Genomic DNA, 20892 nt, shown 5'->3' with positions numbered 1-20892 from the left:
AGTGGACTTATGAGTTGTGTCCCTTACCTAAACTTTGTAGCGTACAAAATTTTAAGTGGCTTAAAATAATTCTTGCATAGAATTGATGACTCGAAGGTAATGCTTTAATGATTTAGGCATTGAGTTAGGTAATATTTGTAAAGTGCTTAGAATATTTCCTGGTGCATGGGCCCTGGGAGTGCTGGTTAATGAAAAATAACTGAGAAGGAGCAGGCTCTAAGAAAGTTTGGGGTCTGACAGTTCACTCCAACCAGCCGCCCTTCTGCTGTCTTATAGAGTATCAGTAATGACGTTCTCAGGAGATATGACGATTATATATTGCCCTCTCAAAAAACCATTACTGAATGGTTATTTCATTCTTATCTTGCTTGTTTTACGTTTTATTATGGTGATTTCCAGACATACAAACGCAGGTGGAATAGCCTTTAGTAATTATCGCCTGTGTTAATAATTATAAACTCAGGGTCAATTATGGTTCTCTCATTATCCCTTTTTTTTGCATTATTTTGAAGCAAATTCCAATCATTGTATCTTGAAGTATACCAGTTTGTATCCTTCTTTGTTTTTACAACTTAATGACAATGCTATGGTCACACCTAAAAAGAAAAGAACATTTCCTTAACATCAATTATCCACTCATCCTGTCAGTTGTTTACTTTATTCTTTTGGAGTCAGTATGCAAGTGAGATTGGCTGACAAGGACCGTGACTCTCTTTGGTCTGATGGTCACTTCCATCGTGAGTCCATTTGTTGAAGGGACAGATTGCCCGGTGGCAGTCCTGGCAGTCTGATTGCTTACAGTTTTGTAAGTGAACATATTTGTTTTCTGTATTTCCTATAAATTGATAACCAGCTAGAGTCTTGTCAGATTCAGTACACATTTTATCATGTGCATGATATCTGAGCTCTGTAGTACTCGTATAATATTTTAAAATAAATACGTAAGTACTGCAGTTCCATACTCAGAATTTTTTTCTGATGTTTAAAGAAATGCTGCTTGGTCAAGAAATGTTGGAGATCATTAGCCTACTGGGAGAAGCAAGCCAATAATCACTAGGCGGCGTGGTGAGGTGGTGGGTTCGGGGTGCTGTGGAAGCACAAGTGAGGAGGCCCCTGCGTGACCAACGTCAGGGAGGCGTGCCCGAGAGGCTTGGTTAAGAGCTGATGCTGATGGTGGGTAGGATTTGACCAGATGCCCGGAGGTGGGAGAAGTTTATAGGCAGAGACTACAGCCTTTGCCAAGTCCAAGGAGTGAGCATGCGTGTGCAGATGGGAACCGATGTGGGTCCCACGAAGTCTCAGGGCTCCTCGCCGATTAGCAGGGGCGCTGGTGAAAGTCGTGTGAGGCTAGAGGGATGTTGGAAACTACGTCAGACTGGGGCAGCAGTAATCCTGGGAGGACCGAGTGAAGGGTACTTGGTGCGGTGCTTAAGTACTCATTTTCTTAATGGTGACTTTTCTCCAAAGTGAGCAAATGATACTGCACTGCACTGAACGAGCATGCAAGTTCACGATTATCTCTAAGTCATATTTTAATCCATTTTCTTTTGGCTGATAGCCGTTCTGACTTAAATTGTTTTGAGTAAGAAGTTCAACTCTGCCAATGTAACTTAGCTAACTACAGTATATTTAAATAGAACTTAAAGTAATCCTGAGCCTGGCTAAATTATAAACTGTAAAGTAAGTGTGGGCAAAATATAGATACTTTAAACAAATTTTTATTTAAAGTTTGTTTATTTGATAGAGAAAGCTCGCGCAGGAGTCGGGGAGGGTCAGAGAGAGAGGGAGAGAGAGAGAGAATCCCAAGCAGGCTCCATACTATCAGATCAGAGCCTGATGCAGGGCTTGATCTTAAGAACCTTAAGATCATGACTTGAGCCAAAATCAAGAGTTGGACGCTTAACCGAGCCACCCAGGCCCCCTGGATACTTTTAGATATGCAAGAACTTAGTTTGCTAATCATTGTATGCTTTTTGAAAAACTTATTGGAAGGTGTATTCCAGCAAAATGAGAAATAGATACAAAAAAAGAGGAAAGTCTGAAATCCATAAGCCAAGACCTAACAACCCAGAAATGTGGTAGAAGTATTGTAGGAGGGACTGGTGAGCAGCACACCATCCAGATTGGAAACGGGGTTTGGAGGAGCTCCACGAAACTGCCTACAGCGAATGTCAGGATTAAGAAGCTGGGAAAAAGGCGCGTGTGTGTATCTCCAAGGAGGGGAAAGAGCAGTGAAGAGCAGTTCTAGGAGAACCAGGAAGATTCATTAAAGGGTGTTATGCTCCAATTACGAAGCAAATTCCAGTGTTAACTAATTTTAAGCAAATCTTGGATTATGAGAAAAGAGAATCTGTTTCTTATCTTTGGGACATTTTCTTTTAAGTGACACAGCACTAGTAAAAATGAAATGTTTCTTTTTGGGTCCGGTCACGTGAACGGCCTTTGCAGTAAATAGTGTGTATGTACACATGATAAGATACATGCTGGAGTTTTAATATTTATTTGCGTTAATTTATTTTTGAGAGGGAGACAGAGCATGAGTGGGGGAGGGGCAGAGAGCGAGGGAGACAGAATCTGAAGCAGGCTCCAGGCTCCAGCTGTCAGCACAGAGCCCGACACAGGGCTTGAACTCACAGCCGTGAGATCATGACCTGAGCCAAAATCAAGAGTTGGACGCTTGACTGACCGAGCCACCCAGGTACCCCTTCATTCCATTTTTAGACTCAACTTCTAGGCAAAGCACATGTGATTTAAATAGTGTTACATAGTATGTAAACGGTATAAATCTTAGTATGAAGTACTGAGGGGCGCCTGGGTGGCTCAGTCAGTTAAGTGTCCGACTTCGGCTCAGGTCATGATCTCACGGTTCATGGGATTGAGCCCCATGTTGGGTTCTGTACTGGCAGCACAGAGACTGCTTGGGATTCTCTCTCCCTCTCTCTGCCCCTCCCCTGCTTGCGCTGTCTTTATCTATCTCAAAATAAATAAACATTTTAAATAATAATAATAATAGTATGAAGTAATGATGCTAACAGGATTTGGGAGAGGGTAGATGAGTAAAGGAAGTGTGAAGTGCTTATTTCTTCATTTTACATAGAAAGTTTGTTGAAAATAAATGGCTTCAGAAATCAAGGTAGAAGCCGATTATCGTGAGCAGGGTGCAGCAACCTTTCTCTGCAGGGCCAGCTGTTCAGCTCTACCACCGCGGCAGGAGGGCCAGCACGGACGATAGATGTGGCTGTGCACCCCCCACCCCCCTATCTGTCCAGAAACAGGTGGTGGGCAGGTTTGGCCCGTGGACTGTAGTTTGTAGACCCGAGGCCCGTGGTGATAGAGGCTGTCCTCAGAAGAGCTAGACACAAATGATTAAAAGAAGCTGCCTCTGAGATTTTTACTTTTTGTTTTATCCCCTCTGTACTGTTTTTTTTTTTTTTTTTTAAATGTGTATTACTTTTAGGATATTAAAGGTAGCGCTGCCCAATTCACCAAATAAACACGCAGGGTGCCAGTTAAATTTGAATTGCAGAGAAATCGTAAATAATTTTGTGGTGTAAGTATGCCTGAAATTACACAGGACGTAGTTATGCTGCAAAATTATTCATCTAAGATTCAAATTTGACAGGGTGCTTAGTATTTTGTCCGGCAACTCTAATTAAAGGGAAAGAGAGGGACACCCGGCTGGCTTAGTCGGAAGAGCATGTGACTCTTGATCTTGGGGTCATGAGTTTGAGCCCCATGTTGGGTGTAGAGGTTACTGAAAAAAATAAAATTAAATAAAAATTAAAAAAGAAATAAAGGTAACAGAGTGCAGTGTGTTCATATAACGTAACGTAGTATTAAGAGCACTAGGAAAATTGGATGCGATGCTTTTAAAATGAAATTCTTGGGGTGGTTGGTGGCTCAGTCGGTTAAGTATCCAACTTCAGTACAGGTCATGACCTAGAAGTTGGTGGGTTCGAGCCCCGCATCGGGCTCTGCGCTGACAGCCCGTAGCCTGGAGCTTGCAGCCTGCTTCAGATCCTGTGTCTCCCTCTCGTTCTGCTCCTCCCCAGCTTGTGCGCACACTCTCTCTTTCTCTCTCTCTCAAAAATAAATGAATAGACATTAAAAACAAGGTTTGGAAACTTTTTTTCCATGGTGCTCAGGACAGTGCCTCTTGCATTGATTGTGAGACCAGCTGCAGTTGCCACGGACGGGAGCTTTCTTCTCCCTTCCTGCTCGCTGGTTGGGCAGAGGCAGGTCTTCATTAGCCTGTGTGGCACTTGTGGAAGTGCCTCATTTTTGTAAGGAGTTAATCTGACCATGGACAACGTGCCAGGAATTTAGAACACAGCACGGAAGCCGTGACCACGTTGGTAGACGTGATGGAGACGTTTCTAGGGGGAGAAATTAAGGCACAAATTTGCTAACATAAGACTCAAAAGCAGCGAACCCTACGACACGTTTTAGAGACCATGCTGATGACACTCGTCCCTGTGTTTCCAGGTTTATGAACTGACCTTGCATTACACTCAGCACCAAGACCACAACGCCGTGACTGGGGCGCTGGAGCTCCTGCAACAGCTCTTCAGGACGCCCCCGCCCGAGCTCCTGCAGGCCTTGACCGCGCCGGGCGGCGGGCAGCGGAGCGGTGTGCAGTATGGGCCCGGCGGCCGGAGCCGCAGCGGCAGCATCGCGGAGCTCCTAGGTATGTTCTCCGGCGGTCGTCCCCGCGACGCCCGGCTTCCCTCACCGGACGGGCGGCCGGCCCGCCCTGTGCCGAGCGGGGCGCCCTTCGGTCCCCCGGAAGCCTAAGCTGTAGACGGGAAGTCGGAAGTGTGGAGAGGTCAGGTGACAGAACGAGGCCTGCGTCTAAGGCCGGCTTCTCGACTCTGACCCGGCTGCCTCCACATGCCATCTCATCCGTCGTGAAACGAAAACTGTAGGGAAAGTGTTTCCAGGACCCTCGTGTCGCGGCCCGAGATGGGATCTTCAAGTCTTTGTAGGGGCTTTAGAGTTCCTCTCTGCCCTTGAGGGCAGACGTTAGGAAACCCCTTCCTCTGCCCCCCCTCCCCCACCACTCTTCTTTAAGCCTTTGGGGACAGGGCCCTAATCCCTGCACGGTGCTGCCCTGCAGACTGACCGCTGGTTTTCCTCCAGCCCCGGTGGGCCCTTTCTGACCTGGAGTTGCCCGTGGGAGCTGGAGTAGATGGGGATCCCCGAAGCGTGGCCTCTAGCACTGGATCTGGCACAGAGGAGGCTCCTGTGGCTTTTGCTGACTCCAGGCTTCACCTGGGCCCGGCGGCGTGTGGTCGATGTAGCACAGCGCGTGTGTGGCACGGCCTTTGCTCACGGCGTTGACAGCCGAGAGGGTGTGACTGGAGGCCTAATTGCTGCCTCATTCGAACATAAATGTTTGCCTGAACCATGAGCAGAAAATGAGAATGTGCCTGTTCACGGCCCTGTGTACTGAAGAATCCTTTCCTCTGTGGAATGCACACCTTACAAACACTTGCCGGAAATACTAATTTCTAATGATTGTTTCTAATGAAAATTTATATTTGATTATTAATTGACCAGATAATCTGAGATTTCTAATGTCTTTCATTTGACTTTTTAAATGCACTTTATTTGAGCTTCTTTGGTATTTTAGGGCCCATCTTTAGATCTGTATATTTGAACGTTGATATAATTTTCATGTGTCAAAATTAAAGCGTTGTGCTGTGGTGGTTCAGCACTGCCTGTGGAAATATGTTCGTACATTCTCTAGTTTTAAAACTGAATCAAGCTTTTTGAAGATTTTCACATTCCTTCTGGATTTTAACAGCTTGTCACCTTACTTTCATCTGTCATTTTCTGTGATTTACAGCCGGAGGGGGTTCTTCATGCAGCCCTGTCCTTTCAAGAAAACAAAAAGGTGATTATTTCAGAACTCAGAGTCTTATGTTGGGTCTCACTGCTTTTTCTGTATTTCTGTAATGCCTTCGACTGTGCCTGTGTCTCTTCTCAGCAGAGTGATTGTATTTATAAACATTGCTGGAATCTCATAACTGGGCCTGCATGGTTCTGTAGGGTGGCCTTGGAAAATTGCTTGTATATCAGAATCGTTGTGTCATAAATTTCTAATGCTTTAGGTCAGGGGTCAGCAAACTTTTCCTGTAAAGGGCCTCTGGTGGGCCTTCCTGTCTCTAATCGGTTCAGCTCTGCCTTGGGGCGGGAGGCAGCCGTAGCCCGTAGCCGTGGCGTGTGCTCAGCAAAGCTTTATTCACAGAAAGGGGCCTGTCCTGCTTTGCCTACTCCTTCATAGAGTCTGTGTTATGTTTTATAAAACTAACTTCCTTTTCTGTGAATTTTGTTTAGTATTAGTCAGGAATGATGTCTGCCTAATTATTTGGTAAATTTGGGCCTGATTATCATTTTTCAACCCTATTTAGCGTTGTACATGCCGGAACGTTCTGATACTATTTATTTCTATTAAATCACAGTGTTTTGGACCTATAGTGTGATAGTTTTGGTGCACATTAACACTTTACGACACCAAGTATTTTATTTTCTGGTCTGGATCTCCATAGGAAAGAATTGCTGCCATTTTCTGTTTCGAAATCTTAAAAGACTAATCTTTTTTTACAATTTATTGAGGTATAATTGGTATACAACATATATTTTTTGAGTGTTTGAGAGCCTAATGCCTAATACTGTTTGCAGTATCGAATGGAATCTCAACAGGAATAATATTCTACCTTGACTGGATTAAGTAAACATTTCCTAGAACTTAGAATCAATAATATTTGGGCCATGATAGTGGCATACTTGATCAGGTTTGGGATTGCGGTGAAATACCGAGATTGTTTGAAGGCCACGAGGCTTCCGGGAAAGGGACTTTTCAGGCAGGTGGCTAAGTTGCTCTGAGACTTGCCTTATTGCTTAGTCACCTTCCCTGTGAAGAAGACACAGGTGGCTGACTCCCACCACTGAGATGAGTTGTTTCCTTCTGGCCAGAAGGTTGTTGTGTCCTCAATATCTTTTTTGTTTTTCTACTATTTTGTTTTGTTTGTTTTCCTTTTTCATGGGGACCTGTGGTTTTTAAGCTTTTTTGATATAGTGCAGAATCCTTTTTTTTCAAGTGAGATCTGCAAATCTGTGGGAGACAGAAGCAGAGTGGATGTTGAATGTAGGATGGCAGGGCGAGGGTGCAGCAGCCTTGACCTTGCGCCCTTTGAGGTGGGCTCTTTGGGTCAGAGTGGCAAACCCCTGATTCCAAAGAGAGCGACTGCCCTCATTAACATCCAAGTGCACAGGGTGGAATTTTAATTTGCTTCCTCAAGGTAAACTACTTGCTCTGTAATAAAGGACTCTATTAGTAGATTAGTCAAGTTGCCATGTTAGTTTTATCTAGAGTTTGGGTATCCTTTGCTTTTTCTTTGCCTTTTTTCCCCCTTTAATGTCATATCTGTATAGATTTCTGGACGTTATCACACCTAGGGCCTATTTCTTGAAGAGTAGTGAAGTTAGAAGTCAGAAATTGCCAATAATGACTTCTATAGTGTCATCTAATGACCTCTGTGTAATGTAACCATAATGATTTAATTAGTCCAATTAAATCGTTACAGCTTTTTTCTTTTTTCCTACTAATATGCTATAAGTTGACATAATTTGGAAACCAAGAACTGATAAATGTATTTTTAGGACTGTGCAGAAGATGAACCTTGTCCCATCCTCCCAGATCAAGTTCTGATTGTCAGCCACAGAGTCTGGCAACTTAAAAGAGAACAGAACAGGAGAATAGGAAAAGAGAAAAGAGAACAGGAAAGACCTTCAGGGTCTTTCTGTTTTGTTTTTGAACTCTTTTTATTTTTAAGTTTTTATTTTAATTCCAGCTGGTTACCACGTAGCACTATGCTAGTTTCGGGTGCATGGTAGTTACATATGTGCTCTGGTTGCCAACAGAATTGGTTCCAGCCATAGCTAACGTCTTCAAGATTAAATAATAATATAAATTATTAAAAAAAACCAGGTCTAAGTCAGTAAATACTTATTAATTATTAAAATATTTGGTGTTATAGTTTGAGAATCATTGCTTTTAACTTTGTTCCATGTAGGTTTATTGATTTTCATAATATCTAAATATCATATTGTGGCTTCTTTGTGTTTAGCACACTAGACGTATAAAAATACTTTTATTTAAAAATATATTTCATATACTCTTATATGAGAGAGTGAACTAAATATGCTTATGATTTGCCGCTTAGAATGTGCATCTGTTTGATTTTTAAAGTCCTTCGTGTAGCAAGCTTAAGGACTCTTGCTACATCATTTCCTAGGGAAAGTGCTCTTCGGAGACGCAGCAGCCTTGGAGGATGACTCCGAGTCCAGGTCGGAGGGCAGCAGCCCCGCCTTCGCAGGTAGCTCTGAGGGAGGGGCAGTGGTGCTCCCCTCCCTCCTCTCTACTGGCCCCTTCCCTGCACCTTCCCTACCCCTGTCCTGCCCCTCCTGAGGGGTAGCGGTGAAGCCAGCTCACTCGAATGGTGGCTAACCCATGCTTCTTTTCGAACATTTACTTTGAAACGTGTCTGTGTGTTTTCTTGCATCAAATACTTGCTATTTTCCTTGGTTTAGGCTCTTTTAAAATTAGGTTTATGCTCCCTGAGCATAAGTCTTCTTATGTAGTAGGGGATGGTAGGTAAGTGTCTCATGAATTACAGGGATTGTGAGGGTAAAATGGGATTAAAATTGTGGATAGTTTAACTTGAAAGAAATTTACATTTCTTACAGATTCTTTATTCACTTTATGAGTGATGTGTTGCTTAAGATACTAATAACTGGATTAAATGAGAGTGGTTTGGATTGTACAGTCCTATCCAAAAGATTATTTTTTTTAAAAATTTTTTTTTTTTTTTCAACGTTTATTTATTTTTGGGACAGAGAGAGAGCATGAACGGGGGAGGGGCAGAGAGAGAGGGAGACACAGAATCGGAAACAGGCTCCAGGCTCTGAGCCAGCAGCCCAGAGCCCGACGCGGGGCTCGAACTCACGGACCGCGAGATCGTGACCTGGCTGAAGTCGGACGCCCAACCGACTGCGCCACCCAGGCGCCCCAGCCAAAAGATTATTTTTAGACAGCTGAAATAAGGCTAAGGTATTTGGGAAGGAAAATCTGAAAAATTCCAGTGGTGATTATTTATCTATTCACTTGTACAAAATAGAAATAGATTTTTTTTTTTTTTAGTTACAAAAACAAAACAAAATTACAGCCATCTGCAGTATTGTTGAGCGCAAGGGCTCACTGGCCCTTGGGGCCTCCAGGAATGACCCCTGGTAACAGCTTGGCGTGGATCTTCTGGTAGTGAATTTTATGTGGTGTGTGTGTGTGTCTTTTTAGTGGGAATTAAAAAAAAAAAAAAAAAGCTAGGAAAATGCTCTGCGCATTGGCCGGACAGGAGGGTAGGACTGGCTTAGTGGTCTTGAGCAGGGTCTGGGGAGAAGGAAAGCCCACCTCACAGAGACGGTGACTTTCTGTCGTTTCCGAGCCCTGCTGGCTGAGAGTGCGCAGACGCCCCGCCTCGCATCCCAGGCCAGGCCGCCTGTGAATCACAGAAATCTTTATGTGTGGCTCCAAGCCCTGGCTGGAGCTGTTGCTCAAGGACTTGAAGTGATTATGTTACTGAGCGTGCTTCAGGTTTTACAGTGAAATCCCACTTCAGAATATTGACAGCATTTAAAACTATCTGCTGAGAATCCTTATTTTATTAATATGACATGGTAAGAGAGTAAAAAAAGGTAAGTCAAGAATACAGTGAAACACAATTTTAGTCGTGTTTGAAGAATGCACTGTTGTCTTGCTTTTGAAATATACTAGTTCACATTTTCATGGTATTTCACGATTTTTTGCAGTTGAGACATTTGGTGACAGTGAATTTGGGGGTATTTTGTGAACATTTGATTTCAACGTCCCTGTTGAACGTTTTTCCTGGCCCTTTGAGGAATGAGTGTTTCTTTGTCTTCAGCCTCAGTCAAGGGTGAGATTGGTGGTGAGCTGGCGGCCTCTTCTGGAGTCTCCACTCCTGGCTCCGCCGGTTCAACTGCTGACTCCGTGGGGCACGACATCATCACCGAGCAGCCCCGCTCACAGCACACGCTGCAGCCGGACTCGGTGGATCTGACCGGCTGTGACTTGGCGAGTGCTGCCACCGACGGGGATGAGGAGGACATCCTGAGCCACAGCTCTAGCCAGATCAGTGCCGTCCCGTCTGACCCAGCCATGGACCTGAACGATGGCACCCAGGCCTCCTCCCCAGTCAGTGACAGTTCCCAGACCACCACCGAAGGGCCCGATTCAGCCGTGACCCCTTCAGACAGTTCTGAAATCGTAAGTGGGTGCAGAGGGTGCCCGGGTTTCTGCAGAGAGGCCTCGCCTGGAGGCCCAGACCCAGACCCTCCTGCCTATTTCCCTCTCCCCATGTGACTCACTAGTAAGAGTGCAGAGGTCAGCAGCTTAGGTCGTTAATGGAGAGTTCAAACCCACCTGAGAACCTCACTGAAGGAAATGGCTGAGTGGCATTTGTGTTGAACATGGAGGTCAGAAATTAGGTTAGTTGATGATATGAATGTTGCTAAAACTGCATTTTACATTCTGTAAGAACTTGTTGGGCACAGACCAAATCATTATTTAAGAAATCCATAAGGAGCCTGTTGGTAATAGATCTGTGGTCTTAATGCATTGTAATTAAAAACATTAATGCTGTGCATTATTTTAATATTTTTTGGCTTTTCAAAACCTCTTACAACATATCCCATCTTATAGAGCATGGATTTAAGTACTTCTGATCTCTGAGCTTGTGGACAAGAAACACTTCGGGGATGGTCTCATCAAAAAGTTCAGGAAAAGTTTAGACTGAGTTTGACACCCCATTTTTTTTTTAAGCAATTTGTACTATTAAGTGTTCTGTTACTAGTTCATAGATTTTATTAAGAACATTTTTTTTTAGCTTGGATAAATGCAGAAGCATTGAATGACAAATCAGGAGATAAAACAGTCGCCTGTCCCTACTGAGCAGTTGTCGAGTTGTCATGTGCTTGGGATTTCTGATGGCCACGCAGATTAAGTTACTTGGGTAGAGAAGGGAGCTCACTCCCGGTTAGGGTTTTAACTAGAAAACCTGGCCCCAGAGGACAAATAACTGGACCAGTGGGTAAGAAAAGCATGAGCGGGTTCTGACCAGTATGCAGGGAGGGGAAGGTCGGGGAGAGTGCTGGGTCAGGAGCAGTGTGTTAAGTGGGTGGGGCGGGGGGAGATTCTGGTGTGTGTTTATTGCACCAGTTTCCATGGGTATCTTGCCTCTTCACAGTGGATGATTTCTGGTGAATTTGTTAGAAATAGGAGTGAAGGACCATAGGAGATTCTGAAAACTTCTGGTCTCCCGAAGTTACCCAGTGGTTCACTGCGTAACAGTGCTGGGAGTAGGGCCTCTGCGGGTCTCTCTGGCCTGTAGAGAATGAACATCTTTCCTTGATAATTTCCACATTGGTGTAGTTCTTTCTAGTTTATGAGGTACTTCCATGTCCCATACGTAATCATTAATTATTTGCTGAACAAATACATTGAGCGCCTGTTAAGCTCCAGGGATTGTTCCCAAGCCGGGCATAAGTAGAGGGCACAACATGCAGAACTGCTCGCAGAAAGCTAACATCCTAGAGTGGGAGTCGCAGAACTCCATATTGGGCCGGACAACGAAGATCTTTGGCTTTCTGAGCCATACTGCCTGTGTCACATAGTCCTCTCTGCTGCTGTGTGAAAGCGGCCATAGACAGTATGTAAATGAACTAGCATTCCAATAAAACTTCATTTATAAAAACAGGTGGCGGGCCAGGTTTGGTCCTTAGGTCATAGCTTCATTGTCCCTATTCTAGAGCATGTGCGTGTGTGTGTGTGGGGGGGGGCGGCAGATAATAAGCCAATAATCAGTCAATCAGTACGTAAATAAATAGGTGGTGATAAGTGCCATAGACAGAAGAAGCAAAGTGAAGGGGCTGGGGAATTTCCTCGTGAGACAGCTCAGCGTGGTGGTTCAGGGGCCTGTTGCAGGGAGCCACCAGAATGTGGACCTGTCGTTTACTCGCTGTGCAGTCTGGGGCACTTGTGTCCCCTCTTGCCTCAGTTTTCTCATCCATAGATTGAGGACAGCAGTACTTGTGCCTTAAGGCTCACGAAGGTTACAGGAGCCCAGACGTGTCAAGTGCTTTTTGATCCTGCCTGGCATGTAGTAAGATAGTCAAAAAGTATTGGTTTTTGTCATGGTAGGATTTCTCATTGTAAGTTTTCTTTTTTTTTAACTGAGGTAAGGTTTTTTTTTTTTTTTTTTTAATAAACTAATTAGGATAGTGGAGGAAATTGTTTCTTTTCTGGGTTGCTTTTGAACATGTAGCTTGACGTTTTTTATTTAATTGTAAGGATTTGGAATGACTTTTTAAAATGATACAGAATTTACTTCAGTAATTACTCGTGTACTGAGTGAGGTTCCATCATTCAGTTTTTCAGGCAAATTACATGGGATTTCAAGTGAATGTGAATATTTTATTTTGCAATATGGAATCATAATCCAATTTTTGGCTAAGTAGATGACATACTGTGTCCAGAACTTAGTTGATTTAGTCCTAGCAGCTTCAAAGCTTAACCTGGTGTAGTGTTAGGTTTTTGTCTAAAAGATTTCCCTCATTTTTGACTTACTATAAAATTTTCTTGTAAAGACAAAGATTTTTTTTTTTTAATGTCAAAAAGAGAAAATTTCAGATTGGAATTTATTTTGAATTTTTATAGCTGTGAAGCTTTTTTTTTTTTTTAATTTTTTTTTTTTCAACGTTTATTTATTTTTGGTACAGATAGAGACAGAGCATGAACGGGGGAGGGGCAGAGAGAGAGGGAGACACAGAATCGGAAACAGGCTCCAGGCTCCGAGCCATCAGCCCAGAGCCTGACGCGGGGCTCGAACTCACGGACCGCGAGATCGTGACCTGGCTGAAGTCGGACGCTTAACCGACTGCGCCACCCAGGCGCCCCGCTGTGAAGCTTTTTATAACGTAGTAGCAGTGTGTGGTCAGCGAACTGGATTTTATATGCGTGCGTGTCTGTGCATTTAAGGAAATGACCTTTGTATTAGTACATAAGACGCGGTCCCTGTGATTTCTGGCTGTGCCTTTGCCTACGCACGTTGGAGAGCCTGTCCCTCGGTGACGTCCCATCTGAACCTTCACCAGCCCCTCTCGAACCGTGCAGGTGTTAGATGGGGCCGACAGCCAGTATTCGGGGATGCAGATCGGACAGCCACAGGACGAGGATGAGGAGGCCGCGGGCATTCTTCCAGAGGAAGACGTAGATGCTTTCCGAAACTCCGCAGCTGGTACGTGGACTTCTGCAGTGTGCTATGGAGCCGTCTTGTTTTCGACCCCAACGTCTCAGTTTTACCATGGCTTCCTAGAAGATGTCTTTGTTTTCTGAGTTGTAAATAGCAGATGAGGAAGATCAGTTGAGGAATGACTGTCCTTTTTCTTGATCTAAGTCCTATACTTTCATGTGGGCTTTGTGTAAAAATGTATATTTGCTATTTAATTGGAAACTTGTCACTCAGTCCCAATCTCTCTGATTTTGAAGCCCTTCAGCAAGCACATTTATTGAAAAGCATGGGCCACAGCCGGCGGCCCTCCGACAGCAGTGTGGATACGTTTGTCTCAAGAGACGAAGCTGCCGAAGCAGGAGATCAAGAAAACAAGGTGAGGTAGTGAGGCCTGAGCCCACTCAGCATTCTGAGCTCACGTGAACGCTTGAGACCGCCGTGGCTACTGTCTGTGCGCTGTGCTCCCAGCTTTCCCATCTCTGAGCTTCTGCTCAGCCATTTCGCCTTAAGTACTGACCTCTTCCTAGGTGTGCTCTTCCTTTCTGCCTCCCCAGCTGCGCCCCAAATCCTTGAGAATTGCCTGAAGGTCCGCCTCACTGAGAGTCCTTCCCAGACAGACCTGGCTCACACCGATTGGGCCTTTCGTCTGATGGCCACGCATAGTCTTGCAACCTGTCTTGGTTTTGTTCATTTAATTGATTTGTTTATTCATGGTGGTAAAATACATACGGCAGAAACTCTGCTGTCATCGCACCGCAAAGCGGGCAGCTCAGGGCACAAGTGCCGCATGTCGCGCAGCCACCACCCTCCAGCCCGGAACTGTTTCCATCTCCCCAGACGGAAACTCCGTCCCCGTTAAGCACTAACTGCCCCCGCCCCCAGCCCCTGGCTCCCACCCTCTGCTTTGTGTCTCCGTGGATGTGACTCCTCCAGGAAGCTCATATCAGTGGGATCACAAAGTCGCAAAGTATTTGTCCTTTTGCGACTGGCTTATTTCACTTGGGATGATGTTGTCCAGGTTCACCCGTGTGGTGGTGGGTGTCAGGATGTCCTTCCTTTCTAAGGCTGAGTGAGGTCCCGCTGAACGTGTGCACCACATTTTGCACATTTTGCTTCTCTGTTCCTCCACTGATAGACACTTGGGTTCCATCTTCCGCCCGTGCGAATGATGCTGTGTGGACCTGGGGGCACATGTGTCTCTTCAAGACCCTGCTCTCAGGTCTTTTGGATGTGATGTGTCCCCAGAAGTGGAATTGCAGGACCACACGGTAATTCTAGTTTTAGGTTTTTCTGAGGAACCGCCACACTGTTTTCCGCAGCGGCCGCGCCATTTTACATTCCCGCCGACGGCGCCCAGGCTTCCAGTTTCCCCACATCCCCATCAGCACTTGTTATTTTCTGATTTTTTTTGACAGCAGCCATTCTGTTGGGTGTGAGATTGTAGATCACCGGGGTTTTGATGTGCCGTCCCCTATGATTAGTGATGTTGGGCATCTTTTCATGTGCTGACTGGCCATTTATATGTCTTTGGAGAAATGTCTATTCACGTCCTTTGCTCAGTTTTTAATCAAATTTGGGTTTTTGTTGTTGTCGAGTTATTCATTGAACTTTTTGTAAAGTATCTCTGAATTGCTTACTTTTTTACATGTAAGCGTCTTCCCAGTTAATTTTAAATTCCTCGAGGGCGAGAAAGGGCGTTCTGTACTTAGTCCCTCTGTAGATGCTCAGTCATCCTGTGGACTCAGCACTTCCTTCCAGGTCCCCTCTGAGCCAGGTCTGCTCCCTCTCGGCTTTGGGCGTTCCTAGGGCTCTTCCTCTGTCTAAGTAGCTTCCCCTTGTGCTGCAGATGATGGCTCATGCCGTCTTTTCCCGAGTAGCCTCCTGATGCCAGGTCTCAGCTGCCTTCTATCCCGCGTGCCCTCCCTGCACGCTGAGCTCATCCCTGCCACGGCCCACGTGACCCCGTGTTAGGCCTGCCTCTGACCGCTCTGATCCTGCTCCGCCATGATCTGTGAGGTCAGGCTTGTGTATGATGGAGATGGGTGTCTCTGTATCCCCAGCGCCCGGCATAAGTGCTGCTCTGGAACTATTTGTTGAATGCACCGATGAATGAATGTATTGGTTCCTTGATTACAAGACGGACAACAAAGTGTCTTGTTTCTCTGTTGTAGCCTTGCCGGATCAAAGGTGACATAGGACAGTCTACCGATGACGATTCTGTTCCTCTTGTCCATTGTGTCCGCCTTCTGTCGGCTTCGTTTTTGCTGACTGGGGAGAAGAATGGTACGTATATAGCAGGGCAGGTCCAGCATTGAAGGAAATACCTAGGTTTCAAGGTCAACATGGTGACCAGTTTGTCCCTCGTTGTGCAGCAAAGGGAGGAAGTAGAAGCTGGGCGTGAGCTCTGGTTTTGGCTGACCCACGGGAGCGGCGAGGGGACGCTGAAGGAATTGGGTTACTGGGTCTAGTTTGTTTACGTGGCCACCGCATGTTTACCGCCTTGAAGCCGAAGGTGACCGAGGTGGTTTCTTTGCAGTGTTGGTTCCGGACAGGGACGTGAGGGTCAGCGTGAAGGCACTGGCACTGAGCTGTGTGGGAGCCGCTGTGGCCCTTCATCCTGAGTCTTTCTTCAGCAAACTTTACAAAGTACCTCTTGACTCCGTGGAGTACCCTGGTATGTTGAAAGTTCACGCCTCATTCCTCATGTTGAATCAGTACTTGGAGAACTGTTTCAAATCATCTTGGCTATGTTAGTTTTAGACTGATCTGTTTTTTGAGTTACTTGGTGGCATTTGAACAATGTTGTAGCTCTATTTAAAACACAGGACTAGCGATGTTTTTAGCTTTCTGGACTCCGTGTAGATGCAGTGTTTAGTGTGAACACACGTGGCAAAACGACAGAAAGCTGGGAGCGTAAGCGCCAGTTCACATACATGCTGCATTTATACCCAAAGCACAAGTCGCGTATAATCCAAATTGCTTTGGGTCACGCTCAGCCAGGCCAGATGTGCACACTCAGAGACAAGTGGGACCTGAGACCAGCAGAGAACAGCAGATCCCGTCTCCTGTAGCACACGTTCTGGGACACACTCTCATGTTGGAATAAATGGGGGAGGAACCGCACTTCTAAAATTGTCCTCCCGTGTTCTCTCCCTTTCTTTGGGCGAGGGGACACACTTGGGCTCTTGAATTCATATTAGGTAAGTGTGGACTGGTTTGAGTTTCTCTCATCTTTTTTTTGAAGTGAAATCTTGGAATTTTGATTACTGACTGGCAACCTGGAATTAGAATCCAGAAAATCTGTGCGATATCAAGGCTATGATGAAGCTGGAATCTTTAAACCCCAAAATAGTTTCTGCCACTCACGGCTGCTATATTCAAGTCTTTTCTAGATTTGGCTCGCCCCCCCCCCCTTTTTTTTTTTCTTTCCTAAGAATTAAGCTTTTATTCTGAGTTAGAAAATTGACGGTCAGGGCCTGCACAGTGGCTGGGCAATTTCTCTCTGCAGAGGAGCCATATGTGTCAGACATCCTGAACTACATCGATCATGGAGATCCCCAGGTCAGAGGAGCCACAGCCGTTCTCTGTGGGACCCTCATCTCCTCCACCCTGAGCAGGTCCCGCTTCCAAGTGGGAGACTGGATGGGCACCGTTAGAGCTCTGACAGGTAATGTTCGGAGTTTTCGGGGTATTTTCTAGATAGAATTCTCAGGCTCAAGTTTACATAAAGACGTTTCCTGTTTGCTCTTTTGGTCAGGAAATACATTTTCTCTGGAGGACTGCATTCCTTTGCTGCGGAAAACTTTGAAGGATGAATCTTCTGTCACTTGCAAGTTGGCCTGCACAGCTGTGAGGGTAAGCATGATCTTTTACAGAAATCAATTCTTTGATCAGTGGAAATTTTACCATTGTTATAATTGAAATCGGGCTTAATCCTGAATATTTCCAGACATCCTAAAGGTGTAAACAATAATAAACGTGTATGTGTTCACCACTCAGCTGTAGAAAGATAACATTACCAGTAAAGGTAAGGCTTAATTAAGTGTAGCTTAAGTTTTCAACGTTTTTATTTTATTTTTGGGACAGAGAGAGACAGAGCATGAACGGGGGAGGGGCAGAGAGAGAGGGAGACACAGAATCGGAAACAGGCTCCAGGCTCTGAGCCATCAGCCCAGAGCCTGACGCGGGGCTCGAACTCACGGACCGCGAGATCGTGACCTGGCTGAAGTCGGACGCTTAACCGACTGCGCCACCCAGGCGCCCCAGTGTAGCTTAAGTTTTAACACTGAATATTTGCTAAAAACGTACCTTTTCTAAGGTCCCTTTAGAAATATATCTCGCTAACCTTAAGTGTAAAACCTGTGGGATTAAACAACCAACGGCTCTCTTAGGCCCATAGAAGACCCAGTCAAAGTGAGCGGTAATGTTACCTGGTCACCTGTGTTCTGGCCCGGAGTCACCGCGCACCCGTGTTGTGGACGTGCCCGCGTATGCACGGAGGGGCGGGAGGGGCAGCCACGGGAGCTGTTCTGGCGCGTTGGGCAGTGGAGAACGCGGTCACTTAGCAGAGGGCCGTGGGTCCCCCACCAGCCCTGGCTCTGAGCCTTCATTTAGAATGGAGCCGTGCTGCCGTGCTGCACGGCTCCCTGTTAACATGCCGACCAGCGGTCACGAGAGTGGCGTCTGGGAGTAGAGGCCAAGACAGAGACAGAAACGGGCGCAGAGAGAAACAGAGTTGTGTGAAAGGGACACATTGGGTTATAAACATTTCTGAGTGATGTGGGAAAAGTGTGGCCCCCCTGCTGCGGTCAGAGGAGGAAGCGGGTCTGTGGACGAGTGATGTCCTTGAACGAGGTGGGACTGACCCTGACTGTACCTTGTTCTCCAGCACTGTGTCATGAGTCTGTGCAGCAGTAGCTCCAGTGAACTGGGACTGCAGCTGATCACCGATGTACTGAGCCTGAGGGACAGCTCCTACTGGCTGGTGAGGACAGAGCTTTTGGAGACGCTCGCAGAGATTGACTTTAGGTAAGTGAATCAGGGTCATTAGGTGAGCAGACCTAAGCTGCTCGGGAGTTTGAGCTAGGAATTGAAAGGGCTGGGTCGGTTGATTGAGTTACTGATTAGTGATGCTTCTCAGGTAACCTGTGAGTCGGGAGTCTGGGCGGCTTGGGTTGCTGATGCTTGTTTCCTCCTCAGCTTGCCCTGTGCCTGGGGTTTTAAAATAAGGCAGAGGAGTGGATCTTTCTGGTAGTTTTAGTCACCTGAATGTTCTGGATGGTGGGAATGAGAGAGCTCATACTTAAATCGCGCGCTCGTGGAAAAGGAACATACTCCTCACCACACCGGATGTAGGTCACGTGGGCTATTTCTACGTCCTTGCGATGACAGAATAACTTGATTGATGCCTTGCAGGTTTTCATTTTCGAAGAGGAAGTTTGGTTTAAGATCTTCTCTTTCAACGCTTTATTTTAGAAGGGGAAATTTCTGTTACCCGGGTGTTTGGTTCTTTTTCAAGCCACTGTAATAAAGTGGTTGTTATGTGTCAGGCTCAGAGCTAGGTGCCCTCCGTGGTTATTTCCTTTCTTCCTCAGAACACCTCTGGGAATGAGGGCATGCTCTCCCCTCTGCCTCGCAGAGGAAAGGGTGAACGGCCCCATCCCCACGGCTCGCTCTCCTCCCGTGGTGGGTGTTTGAGCTCACGCTGAGGCCAGGTGGACTCTTTCACAGTAATAGATGTTTGTATTTATTTTGAAGAAAAACAGTGTACTGAGTGCTATCTTACTGAGTGAAATGATGAGTGGAACATAAATTGTACTTGTTTAAAAACATTCATCCTTCTGTGGGCTTCGGGAAGCACCGTCTCTCCCTGCCCACGCCGGAGCCGGCCTCCAGCGTCCCGTCTGTCGGAGGCTTGCAGGCCGACAGTGGGTGTTGGTTGAGTAACTAAATTATTTCGTTAAAAATGTTCTTTTGTTAGGTTGGTGAGCTTTTTGGAGGCAAAAGCAGAAAATCTACACAGAGGGGCCCACCATTACACAGGGGTAAGCCGTTTGTTTTCGTGGGGGCACATTGTCACCTCCAGGAATTGCCCTTTCCCAGGGGTGGGGGCTTTCCTGAGTGCTCTCTGTTCTCGGCTGATTCTGCAGTTTAGATCGTGATAGTTGTGATTGTATGTGTGGGTTAAGGCTGGTGATCGTGAGTCCCTTCTCACTGGCCTTCCAAAATACCTTCCCTGGAATTTAGTTCGATACGGACGTCATCCCTGTTTTCCTTATCCTTCTCTCTGAAGCTTTTAAAACTGCAGGACCGAGTGCTCCACGACGTCGTCATCTACTTGCTTGGGGACGAAGACCCCAGGGTGCGACACGTTGCCGCAGCTGCACTGATGAGGTAGTTACCGAGTGTCTGCTCTTCGCTGCCTTTCGTGGTGAGAGCGCTAAATGGTGCGAGGAGGGGAGCCAGAACGTCCAGAGAGTAGGTCAGCGTTCCTAGGTCACGTGCGCCCACCTTCAGCCGCTCTGAAACCATCAGAACAGGCCGTATTTGCCCCCGCAGGAGTCTACCGGGAGGCCGGAACAGCAACAGAGTACTAGCTTCCTAGCGTCAGGGGGACACGCTCTCATTGTCCGAAGCCTGGGATACAGAGAAGAGTCAAAGAGGAAAGTAAAAGTCACCTTAGCTTCTCCCCTGGAGGTGCTCACTGTTAGCACTTTGATGCATATCCTGCATAGGAGTCTCTTTTTCAAAATTGAGACAGATGCCTGTGATTTTGTAATCTGCTCGTTTCCACTCACCATATTATCAGCCCCTTCTGCCCTCAGACTTCTGAGACAGGAACCGTAAGCACCGGTGCCGTGGAGGGCAGCACCCTGGATTCGGTGTACTTGTGCTTCTGTACTGAAGTGCGTGACACATCCCACAGTGGGAGATCAGGGAAGGCTCTCAGCAGCGTTTCAAAAAAAGAGATTTTGCTTAGTGGCCAAGAATTCACTCTGGAGTTGCGATAAGCTTTTATATAAATATTATTTGGTTGAATGTTAAGTTTTCTTTGACAGTAATGGTCAGTAAATATTATTGCACATAAATGTTTATGTACACAGTTTTTCCTTAGAATTAATTCCTGGAAATTGAGTTACTAGGCCAAACTTTTTGGTGTTGTTTTTTAAAATTTTTCATGGCTTTACTGACATATGATTTTATAGCCCTGAAAATTTACCCATTTTCAGTGCACAATTAAATGATTGGTAGCAAACCCGCAGAGCCGTGCCGCGGCCTCCACGGCCCCAGTGTTAGGACACACTCCCATCACCCCACAAAGACCCTGTGCCCATTTGCAGCACCTCCCACCCCCCAGCCCCAGGCAAGCACGAATCCACGTCCTTTTCTGGGCATTTCCTACAAATGGGATCATACGGTAGGTGGACTTCTGCTCCTGGCTTTTCTCACTTAGTTCTCGAGGCTCATACGTGCCACAGTGCGGACGTGCGGTTCGTTCCCTGTGTTGCTGGATGCTGTTCCTTTA

The 20892-nt window shown here is 46.1% G+C and overlaps 1 protein-coding gene across 3 annotated transcripts in view; it reads left to right on the top strand.

The window, feature by feature from the left end:
• The window catches only part of HTT (huntingtin), a 151533-nt gene that overhangs the window by 37461 nt on the left and 93180 nt on the right, over positions 1–20892 (top strand). For 2 of the 3 annotated variants that reach the window (XM_045474724.1, XM_045474726.1), the window contains exons 9-21: positions 4486–4687; positions 5849–5896; positions 8301–8381; positions 9984–10345; positions 13250–13373; positions 13625–13743; positions 15539–15650; positions 15904–16041; positions 16876–17034; positions 17125–17222; positions 18256–18395; positions 19348–19411; positions 19660–19760. In XM_045474724.1, the coding sequence (XP_045330680.1) occupies positions 4486–4687; positions 5849–5896; positions 8301–8381; positions 9984–10345; positions 13250–13373; positions 13625–13743; positions 15539–15650; positions 15904–16041; positions 16876–17034; positions 17125–17222; positions 18256–18395; positions 19348–19411; positions 19660–19760 (1748 nt within the window). The remainder of the gene's footprint in view (positions 1–4485; positions 4688–5848; positions 5897–8300; positions 8382–9983; positions 10346–13249; positions 13374–13624; positions 13744–15538; positions 15651–15903; positions 16042–16875; positions 17035–17124; positions 17223–18255; positions 18396–19347; positions 19412–19659; positions 19761–20892) is intronic. The other variant, XM_045474725.1, reaches the window with a different exon arrangement.

The sequence above is a fragment of the Leopardus geoffroyi genome, chromosome B1 (genome assembly GCF_018350155.1).
Source record: "Leopardus geoffroyi isolate Oge1 chromosome B1, O.geoffroyi_Oge1_pat1.0, whole genome shotgun sequence".
Lineage (NCBI taxonomy): Eukaryota > Metazoa > Chordata > Mammalia > Carnivora > Felidae > Leopardus > Leopardus geoffroyi.
Note: the sequence above shows the minus strand (reverse complement) of the source record. Positions and strands in the feature narration are given on the sequence as shown.